We start from the raw sequence: 12,117 nt of genomic DNA, 5'->3' as shown, positions 1-12,117 counted from the left end.
AAGAAATAAATGTTCTAGTTATAAGAAATCGAATCTTATCATGATAACTATAAATTCTTGTTTGATTTAATCAAAATATCTTCAATCATATACGTCTTGGTACAATCAAACGATTTTTCTCAGTGCACTTATCCCGGCGACAATAATAAATTTCGAGTTCTCGCTGCATCTCGGAAAATCGCCGATTTCGACTCGTACGTACCTGGATCGGTGGCACCGTCTATGTGAACAGCAAATGCTCGAAGATGAGAAAGAGGGGACCCGATCGCAGTAGGGACCACGTCGTCGTGGTGGTGGCAATATAAGGCCCAACGGGTGGCAAGCCTCAGCCAGTCCGTTGAACGGTATCTACACCTTCAAGGTCCGCGTCCTTGAAGGCGTCCTCGATTTTTTTGTCGTCCCGTGTGTCATTAAAGGATCGCTGCCGAGATTTCTAGCTGGATCTTCCTTTGCACCCGACTCCCTCCTTTGCATTTTCCCTGCTTCAAAAATTACGGACGGACGCATCGCCATTTTACGATCAAGTACTCTTTCAACCCTCGCTGATCGACAGCGTCGGGCAAACATCAGTTGAGCGGAAGTGATTGAGGGGGTGAGATTTAGGTGCAAGACGAAAAATAAGAAGACGACGACGACGTCGAGGAGAAGAAATCATATCCCCCGAGGATCAGCATGAGGTCCTCGCTGGTGCTGCTCCTGGTAGCAGCTTTTGTCCTTGCCGGTGAGTGCCAGATTTCTCTACCAGCTCTTTCGCTGGCCGATGCCAAGGTATCGCTTCACACGTCAGGAAACCATATATCGAATTTCTTGCATGGCGGAACGCGTGAGAGTTTTACAAGTCTTTCCGGTCATATAACGCGTGGGAGACAATTTTTCTCACGAAGCTTACCAACAACCGTTCGACTTGAACTGATTTTTTTCCACCGATCAAGCGCACCGATTCTTTTTGCGCCTTTTGTATTATTTTTTATATTAATTTCTGAATCGCGTTGAACCCGACCTGCGATATAATGTGTAATCTTGAAGGAAAATGCCGATAAGAAATTCTCTTGATTACTTACATACTAATTAATTATACCTATTTATGTTAAATTATTAAATTATATTAAGTAAATATATAAATATATTGATACATAAATTATGTATCAAAATTAATTAGAAATTATCTATTTAAATTACAAATACATTTTCGATACTTTTTGATGAATAAAGAAATATCTTTGAAATATTGAAGAAGAAAAATGTTAATTAAATGCAAAGATTATACCAGATGCAAATTAATTGAGAGAATTATTTCAAATATATCACAGATGGACACGTGTGAGATCGTGCATAGTGACAGTCATTCAAAATGGCGAAAGTACCACTGCAATCTGGTCATTTGAGATTTCTTCTTTCTATTCCGGTATCTTTGATCGTGAGATTAGTTGTTCTGTTTTTTTTGTTTTTACATAAACGAGCGATATTTACGACAACAAGAAAAATAATCTAATAGTCGATCGTCGGGACGACAAGTTGCATAAGAGATTAGAGCGTGAAAGCTTCTCGGTCTGGTCGGTCCCGGATAGGTGACGTCACTGCCGTGCCCCGGTCTGGAAATAGCGCGGGTGGGGGTACAACTTTCCCCGTTTGTCGTTCCACCATGAAATCGTCTCGCAAGCCCGGGGGACCAAATGTTTATCCGATATTATTAATGACTATTTCGATATAGACTGCAGATAAGAATTCAACAAGCGCCTTTAAAAATCAAGCTTTATGAGATTAAGATATTAATTTAGAATATTCTTTATTAATAAATTAATTAATTGATAAAATCGTTAAACATAAATCTCGTCCTTTGTCTTTCATTATTTTTGTTTAATATAAAATCTTGTAAAAAATTAATTTTTTTTGTAAAAAATCGAGCTTTATGAGATTGAGATATTAATTTAGAATATTCTTTATTAATAAATTAATTAATTGATAAAATCATTAAACATAAATTTCGTCCCTTTTCTTTCATTATTTTTGTTTAATGTAAAATCTTGTAAAAAATTAAATTTTTTTAACAAACTTGTTAGCGCACGATTACAAATTATTCAAGCACTATATAAATCTTATAAAAATATGATCCTTATGTTAGTCCTGATTTTCAATTTTATTAACCACAATCGTAAGTTTAAAGAAATGTCAGATTATATCAATCTCTGTGGTACAAAGTTTTTATCACTCTAAACCACTCTCGTTTCGAACGATGCAGACATGTAAATTGTATAGAAATTACGATAGTAATAACTCGAGTATGGTTACTTTAATCGCTTTGAAAATTTCGAATAAGATTGATAATGTCATCTGCAATAAGACATTTCTGATCGTTTCGTAAAAAAACAAACCAAGTAATATATAATAAATTGATATTTAGCTTATCAAGAAAAATCCAATCAATGTTTCGACTTCAAACAAAGCAAATATTCTTATTTCTCGTAATAATATAATTAAAAAGTGCTACTGCAATTGTTTAGAAATAATCATAAATATTATAAAACGGTAGATTTTTATCATAATATGGCCCCTTCTCCAAATTTATTTTCTAGAACACATTTCTAAGAATTGAGAAATATTGCCGAATTATTTGAATAATTATTTCTAGAAGAGACGAAATCTTTGTCACGTCACAGATTCCACTATTTCACTTTTTAGAGGGCTCGACTCGAGTTAAGCGACAAGAAGAGAAGAAGGAGGAGAGTTTTGAAAATGAGATCTGCAAGGATAAAGATGCCGGCGAGTGGTTCAGATTGGTCGCCGGCGAGGGTGACAATTGCCGCGACGTCATTCAATGTACGAGTTCCGGTCTACAGGCGATAAGATGCCCGGCCGGCCTGTACTTTGACATCGACAAGCAGACGTGCGATTGGAAGGACTCTGTCAACAATTGTAAACTAAAGAACAAGGAGAGAAAGGCCAAGCCCCTGCTCTACACCGAGGAACCGCTTTGCCAAGACGGATTCCTCGCGTGCGGCGACGGATCTTGCATCGAGAGGGGCCTCTTCTGTAACGGCGAGAAGGATTGCACCGATGGCTCCGACGAGAATATTTGCGGTAAATTTACGCAAGTTTGCGCGAAAGCCTACCCTACTCCTGCAAAACAGAAATTCGTGCCGTTTAGAAAATGAGTAAATGTTGCAATTTGCAATTTTTCGCCATTTCAGACATGGACAACGATCCCAATAGAGCCCCTCCATGTGATCCCGCGGTGTGCGTTCTGCCCGATTGCTTCTGCTCGGAGGACGGCACCACGATTCCCGGCGATCTCCCGGGTAAGGACGTGCCGCAAATGGTCACGATTACCTTCGACGATGCCATCAACAACAATAACATCGGTCTCTACAAGGAAATCTTCAACGGCAAGCGCAAGAACCCGAATGGCTGCGACATCAAAGCCACGTTCTTCGTCTCCCATAAGTACACCAACTACTCCGCGGTCCAGGAGATGCACAGGAAGGGCCACGAAATCGCCGTCCACTCCATCTCGTAAGTATTAACTTCATTTATCCTAACATCCTCATTTTTCTCGCCATACTCCGAAAGCCATACTCCGCCCGAGATGATTACGGGACTCTCTCGAGCGCGAGGACCCAGGCAAACCATTCATAGAACTGGAAAACAGGTACACGAGCACAGGTTCCTGCGATGCATCGTCACGTCTCACGACCATAGTCATAATTGTTAAAAATCAGAACACGATCACTACATAAAATGTTTACATGACAACTTTGGGGCAAGGCATAATGACGACGAGCGCTTCTGGTCGGACGCGACCGTCGACGATTGGGCCAAGGAGATGGCCGGCATGAGGATCATCGCCGAGAAGTTTGCCAATCTGTCGGACAACAGCGTGGTGGGCGTGAGAGCACCGTATCTGCGGGTTGGAGGTAACAACCAGTTCACCATGATGGAGGAGCAAGCCTTCCTGTACGATTCCACCATCACTGCGGCCTTGAACAATCCCCCATTGTGGCCGTACACCATGTACTTCCGGATGCCGCACCGCTGCCACGGAAATCTTCAACACTGCCCTACTAGGTCAGTGCTATATATCATTTGGGTTGACAGTTTTCTCATATGAATATGTAGGTGGGATAATAAGTTTCAAATGATGCTCCAAAGATCGCACGCTGTGTGGGAAATGGTGATGAACGAATTGGATCGGCGTGAGGACCCGCAGAACGACGAGTACCTCCCTGGCTGCGCCATGGTGGATTCCTGCAGCAACATTCTGACCGGGGACCAGTTCTACAATTTCCTCAATCACAATTTCGACCGTCACTACGAGCAGAATCGCGCGCCCCTAGGCCTCTACTTCCACGCTGCCTGGCTGAAGAACAATCCGGAGTTTCTGGACGCCTTCCTTTACTGGATCGATGAGATCCTGCAGAGCCACACCGATGTCTACTTCGTGACGATGACTCAAGTGATTCAGTGGATTCAGAATCCGCGCACCGTCACCGAATCGAAGAACTTCGAGCCTTGGCGGGAGAAGTGCGTGGTGGAGGGTCCACCAGCGTGTTGGGTGCCTCATACCTGCAAGCTGACCTCCAAGGAGGTGCCCGGGGAGACCATTAATCTCCAGACTTGCGTGCGCTGCCCCAACAATTATCCTTGGGTGAACGATCCAACCGGTGATGGCTTCTTCTAAGCTGCCGAGGGCGCGATCCTCTTTCTCGTCCAAGTCAAGTCCCTCCTCTTCTTCCTTCCTCTCTGTTCTCGATCATGTAGGTTTTCTTTTCTCCAATTCTCGAGCTGAAGAATGCGTCACAAATCCTAGCGATTCAATGCGACGCTGGATATCCATCGAAGCATCAGTATCGTCGAAAATAACGATACTAGAAGGCACACCAGAGAGAAGAGAAAATATCGTCGTTGACCCGTTAGACTCTGGCAACTCCGCTCTAGTTGCCAATAATTTTGCTGTTTTATTGTTGAGAACAATGTATCTGTGATGATTAAGTTCGGTTCGGTTAAGAACTGGAACACCACGTCTAACGGATTGAAGACGAATAAAATGAAAGGAGGCCTTCTATCCACTTTGCATTCTCTTCGACGTTGACGTTCAACTTTATTTTTATCAGATTGAAAAATATTATTGAAAAAATTATTGTAAAAAAAGTTTCTCTTTTACGCGTACCTTATCAGCTGATAATTAAAATTAACATTCATACGCCAGCCAATCTGTGATAGACTCCCGAGAGAGACGGCGTTCCCGAAGACCTCGAGGCGACGATGACGATGACGACAACGAGATTCGCGCGCATTCCATTCGAAATCGGCATAAAAGCAAGCAAAACAAAATGTCGCCCCACCCGATCCCATGAGGAGAAATCGCGGATCCCCTTCGATGGCGGCGACTGGGCGATCCGCGAGTGGGATTCCGTGTGTAATATAATCTGTGTCCCCCTTCTCATTCTCTCTTTTCTTTCTCGCACCTCTGATTTCTCGGCCGATATCGATCTATCGGTGAATATGAGTCTTCCTTTAATCCTCCCCTCCCCCCCCCCCTCGACGGAAGTAATAAACGAAGGCCGCCAGATTAATTGTTCCCCGATTCGAAGTGTGCCCTTACTTTTTTAAGGGTTCCGCCGATCTATATGTATAAATTTATATACGGGGTGTCACTTAATTGGCGCCCACTATTTATTTAGCGATATTCCTCGTGGAAAACTGCGTCGAAAAGACCTGAACTATTTTTTTCTATAATGAAAAAAATTTTAAACCATTTCTTCTTTAATCCATTTTTTTCTTCTATAAAGCGAAAAACTTTATTTTGCATTAAAAATCATGTTTCTTCCGTTAAAAGCGTTTCCATAAAGAAAATTTCGTCGAGGAGGCCGAAGGTCAATGCTTATTGGCGCGCAACTTTACTCAATAATTACCGCTTTATTAAGCGTTATAGAAAAAAATGGACTTTTCGACTCAGTCTTCCACGAGGAATGTCGCTATATAAATAGTGGGCGCCAATTAAGTGACACCCTGCATATTTATATATATATGGAAATTAAATATTGTATATGTATATTTGTAAAAGTAAGTGATACTACCAACCTAGAGTTCCCTCGATGTGAACCTTTGAATAAAAAATTCTGAGAAATCTCACACACGAAGTGGTCTGTCTCCCTTCTTTCTTTTTCCCCTTGCACGCGCTCGTCGTATTATTCACTACGATCGTTCGATAATGGAATGGAAAGTGAAGTACGCTTAGACCTCGCAAACTTGACCGCCAAACCGGGTCAAGATTCGTTTCTAAAATGCAAGGCAAGTGAGAGGACGGACGTTCTTTATTCGTTCGTTAATTTTCTCGCTACTTTATTCGCGATCGATCGTAAGCACCTCGTAAAAATCAAAGACACCAGTTTCCGAGTGTTAATTGGGAATTAATAATGTGTGTCGGAAATCTCGTTCAAATCGCGATCTCGCCGATCTGTCTTCTTTCTCTCTCTCTCTCTCTCTCTCTCTCTCACAAAAAAAACGAAATTTTTTTTTCAGTCAATTTGCGTCCGTTCGATGTTAAATGTCCCGATATGAGATCGCAATGTGTGCCACACGTGTATACATACATCGCGAATACGAGAGACCGATTTATGCGATGACGAAAACCTCATTCCGGTTTCGTGGTTGCTCTGAAAATCTCGCTCGCGTGTCTCGGCTGCCATCCAGCCGCCGTCACGGCCTTGATCTGAATGCGATGATATCGATGACGCGAAGAATTAAGAGAGACCCGATCCTCCCACGCTTTAAGAAAACGCCCCAAGAAAGCACTCGGAATTTCGAGAGCGTCGGCGATAATCCGAGCGATCGTTTTTTCGATCCGATTGTATTGTCCTATCGATTATATTTACATATTCTTAACTGTCGGTCGTATTTCAGCATAATTAATTTTTCTTTGATTATTATTATTAGAATAATTTAATAATTTAATTATTATTAATAATTTAATAATTTAATTATAATATTATTATTTAGAATAATTTGCAAACAATAAACGTTGCTCTAAATCCATTGCGATACGAATGAAATTTATTGCTCTTTCGCATCTCTTTCGCACAATCAGCAATAAATATAATTCTAAGGGATATTTCTAAATTCTTAACAATGTTTAAATTTATTTACATATTTAATATTTACATATCTTTCCTTACTCATAATTTAAAAAAGTTTGCAAAGTAAATAAGAGTTTGGAATTTCAAATCGATACAACTCGAGACGCAGCAAATAAAAGTACATCCTGAGAGAAAGAGTTCTTTCATTCTTTCTACGCCAAGAATTAAATCGCGATAAAGCGAGAAGCGCATTTACAATAGCTCGCAATAAAGCGGATGATTCTTGAGTGGCTCTTCGCTTCTCCTGTCTTAAGCGGTTATCAAATTTGCCTTGCTAATTAAGGTGGATTATACAGCAGGATTATGCCGTCACGGCAGACATTGTCGGGAACAACGTTAGTATACGTTCGACAATAATGCAGGACGTCGTTTTGCCTGCAAATTATTTCCATCGCGCCTCACTATCCGCCAGGAATCGAAGAAAAAGAAAGGATTCGCGCGGCAGAGAACGGCAGAAAAATAATGATAATCTCGTGAAATACCACAAGCGTCGATTGGCAACGGTTGCATTCCGATGCAGCCTCTCTTTCGTTGCCGTTTCATCGCTTCCACGCGTCGAGACGAGCTTAATCAACGAAAAGGATATTCCATCGTTGCTTTCAAGGGACTTCTCTCTATCTCCCTCCGAGCAACAAGTTTCTCAATTACAATCGTGTACGATAAATTACAACAATAAACACGGCCGCAATTCTCAATCACAATCGTAAACGACAAACTACACATGATGAACTGCATATATTTTTTATTTTCTGATTCGCTTCTTAATTTTAACGCTATTATATTCAAAATTAGTGTATATTTAGTTGTATATTGTATACGATAAATTACAACAATAAACACGGCCGCAATTCTCAATCACAATCGTAAACGACAGATTACACATGATTAACTGCGTATCTTTTTTTATTTTCCGATCCGCTTTTTAATTTTAACGCTATTATATTCAAAGTTAGTGTATATTTGGTTGTATATTTACACGATAAATTACAACAATAAACGCGACTGCAATTCTTAATCACAATCGCACACGACAGATTACACATGATTACCTGCGTATCTTCTTTATTTTCCGATCCGCTTTTTAATTTTAACGCTATTATATTCAAAGTTAGTGTATATTTGGTTGTATATTTACACGATAAATTACAACAATAAACGCGACTGCAATTCTTAATCACAATCGCACACGACAGATTACACATGATTAACTGCGTATCTTTTTTATTTTCCGAGTCGCTTCTTAATTTTAACACTATTATATTCAAAGTTAGTGTATATTTGGTTGTATATTGTATACGATAATTTACAACAATAAACACGGCCGCAATTCTCAATTACAATTGTAAACAACAGATTACACATGATTAACTGCGTATCTTTTTTTATTTTCCGATCCGCTTTTTAATTTTAACGCTATTATATTCAAAGTTAGTGTATATTTGGTTGTATATTTACACGATAAATTACAACAATAAACGCGACTGCAATTCTTAATCACAATCGCACACGACAGATTACACATGATTAACTGCGTATCTTTTTTATTTTCCGAGTCGCTTCTTAATTTTAACACTATTATATTCAAAGTTAGTGTATATTTGGTTGTATATTGTATACGATAATTTACAACAATAAACACGGCAGCAATTCTCAATTACAATTGTAAACAACAGATTACACATGATTAACTGCGTATCTTTTTTATTTTCCGATTCGCTTCTTAATTTTAACGCTATTATATTCAAAATTAATGTATATTTGGTGATATATTGTATACGATAAATTATAACAATAAACGCGGCCGCAATTTTCAATCACAATTGTAAACGACAGATTACATATGATTAACTGCATATATTTTTCATTTTCCGATCCGCTTCTTAATTTTAACGCTATTATATTCAAAATTAGTGTATATTTGGTGGTATATTGTATACGATAAATTACAACAATAAACGCGGCCGCAATTTTCAATCACAATCGTAAACGACAGATTACATATGATTAACTGCATATATTTTTCATTTTCCGATCCGCTTCTTAATTTTAACGCTATTATATTCAAAATTAGTGTATATTTGGTGGTATATTGTATACGATAAATTACAATAAACGCGGCCGCAATTTTCAGTCACAATCGTAAACGACAGATTACATATGATTAACTGCATATATTTTTTATTTTCCGATCCGCTTCTTAATTTTAACGCTATTATATTCAAAATTAATGTATATTTGGTGGTATATTGTATACGATAATTTACAACAATAAACACGGCCGCAATTCTCAATTACAATTGTAAACAACAGATTACACATGATTAACTGCGTATCTTTTTTATTTTCCGATTCGCTTCTTAATTTTAACGCTATTATATTCAAAATTAATGTATATTTGGTGGTATATTGTATACGATAAATTATAACAATAAACGCGGCCGCAATTTTCAATCACAATTGTAAACGACAGATTACATATGATTAACTGCATATATTTTTCATTTTCCGATCCGCTTCTTAATTTTAACGCTATTATATTCAAAATTAGTGTATATTTGGTGGTATATTGTATACGATAAATTACAACAATAAACGCGGCCGCAATTTTCAATCACAATCGTAAACGACAGATTACATATGATTAACTGCATATATTTTTCATTTTCCGATCCGCTTCTTAATTTTAACGCTATTATATTCAAAATTAGTGTATATTTGGTGGTATATTGTATACGATAAATTACAATAAACGCGGCCGCAATTTTCAGTCACAATCGTAAACGACAGATTACATATGATTAACTGCATATATTTTTTATTTTCCGATCCGCTTCTTAATTTTAACGCTATTATATTCAAAATTAATGTATATTTGGTGGTATATTGTATACGATAATTTACAACAATAAACACGGCCGCAATTCTCAATTACAATTGTAAACAACAGATTACACATGATTAACTGCGTATCTTTTTTATTTTCCGATTCGCTTCTTAATTTTAACGCTATTATATTCAAAATTAATGTATATTTGGTGGTATATTGTATACGATAAATTACAACAATAAACGCGGCCGCAATTTTCAATCACAATTGTAAACAACAGATTACACATGATTAACTGCGTATCTTTTTTATTTTCCGATTCGCTTCTTAATTTTAACGCTATTATATTCAAAATTAATGTATATTTGGTGGTATATTGTATACGATAAATTACAACAATAAACGCGGCCGCAATTTTCAATCACAATCGTAAACGACAGATTACATATGATTAACTGCATATATTTTTTATTTTCCGATCCGCTTCTTAATTTTAACGCTATTATATTCAAAATTAGTGTATATTTGGTGGTATATTGTATGCGATAAATTACAACAATAAACGCGGCTACATTATTCTTCCTTTGTTCACTCAAGTATCTATAATACGTTTCATAATCGGTGTGGCAAGTATTTTTATATATATGCTTCGTGTAAATTCTTTGTCGGAATTTTTCTGCGTCACGCATGAATGGGAGGTCTCACCCACGATCAAGTGCCATTTATCCACGGAAAGAATGTCGATAGTTTTCGCAACAATAAAGGCGGCATCTTTAAAATAGCTTCCTGATAGCACTCATCGATCAACCTTTCTCCGCACTAAATATTTAATGGAAATCGATGAAAATTTCTATACAATGTCGAATCACTTAAGATACAATTGTAACTGATGACTATCATAAATGGCAAACATTGTAAAAGCGTTTAATCTTTCAAAATATTTAATAATTACGTGAGTTATTTTAATAGATTACATTAATCTTGATTTATTAGAGAAATATTCTATTATCCAATTTTTTCTATCAAGTGAACCTTTCTTTCCAATCAGTCAAAAAATTTCGTTTTACATAAATTAATTACATATCGTTAACTGCTCTTAATTAAAGGCAATTTAATGGAAATGCATACAGCTAGCTTAACGACCGAGTATAAAAAGACGACGTTGGTTCCCTACGTACCGGGTAGGACGAATTTTCTCTTCTACTTTGCTGTAGAATGCATTATCTCCCAATAAGATACAACGACGCTAAACGACAACCTGAAAATCTCGCGTAAGCGAAAGTAGAGAAAGCTGCGTATCTCGTGAAGCCACGAGCAAGGCCGCCGCTGTTTAAAGATGAAACACGCCTAACGGCGCCATCCAGATGGCAGAATCACGTGCGAGCCTTCCAGATGGGCCACCGGGTATTTATTAATCGCGTGTGCGCGCACCAAATCGATTATCTTCGAACGTAATAAAAGTTTCATGGACCCTGTGAACGAGGTCCCCTATCGTTGGGTCTCGAGTTTATCGCATTCATAAATATTGCGATATTTTTTTCCATTTCGACGTATCTGTATGCGATTATATAAGAATGTTTAAAATATTTCGTACTTTTGTAATAAGTAAAATTACATTGATCGAGTCTCTAATTTCAATATATTAGATACGTTTAACTGAAATATACTTAATTCAGCGTGTGTTGAATGCATACCATGTATATTAATTATTACATATTTTATCCTACTTAAATTGTTTCCTTCTTAACGAATATTCGTTCAATCTGCGAAGCAATCTACCAGCAATGCAATCGCAAGGTTCTCTGTATGCAAAGTCGCGTATGCTGCATTATTAACAATAATTCGCGATCCCGAGGAGAACGAAGATAGGGGATGCGATTTCGGCGACTGGCCCGCTGCACTTCCTGGACTGAATAAAGCACGTGGCGCATACGAGCGCAAGAATCCCGATAATGGAATATTTAATAATTTCGTTGCTCGACTGGCGGCGCGCTTCGAAACGAAACGAAACGAAGAAATCGAGCGAGTCGGTGAAATTGACGCCTACTAGGTCAGTGGGTGACGGAAGACGAGTACGATGTGTATTCGTCTATCTGCTTTGCCGCGACTTGTTTTTAGTCGGCGCCAATGTAGATAAACATCCGGCAGCAGCTCCTA

The 12,117-nt window shown here is 38.2% G+C and overlaps 1 protein-coding gene across 2 annotated transcripts; it reads left to right on the top strand.

The window, feature by feature from the left end:
* The first annotated feature begins 322 nt into the window (after positions 1–322).
* LOC105258157 lies at positions 323–6,129 on the top strand. Of its 2 annotated transcripts, none has more exons than XM_011269252.3 (5): positions 323–721; positions 2,680–3,078; positions 3,189–3,510; positions 3,757–4,062; positions 4,147–6,129. In XM_011269252.3, exons 1-5 carry the CDS (start codon positions 673–675, stop codon positions 4,673–4,675), a joined length of 1,605 nt encoding a protein of 534 aa, XP_011267554.1. In that variant the 5' UTR covers positions 323–672; the 3' UTR covers positions 4,676–6,129. The 2 variants fall into 2 exon arrangements, with proteins under 2 accessions (XP_011267554.1, XP_011267555.1); XM_011269253.3 differs by having other exon boundaries at positions 3,763–4,062; positions 4,147–4,675.
* Positions 6,130–12,117: the final 5,988 nt, after the last annotated feature.

Source organism: Camponotus floridanus, unplaced genomic scaffold (genome assembly GCF_003227725.1).
Source record: "Camponotus floridanus strain SB8 unplaced genomic scaffold, Cflo_v7.5 scaffold35, whole genome shotgun sequence".
In the NCBI taxonomy this organism is placed as follows: domain Eukaryota; kingdom Metazoa; phylum Arthropoda; class Insecta; order Hymenoptera; family Formicidae; genus Camponotus; species Camponotus floridanus.
Note: the sequence above shows the minus strand (reverse complement) of the source record. Positions and strands in the feature narration are given on the sequence as shown.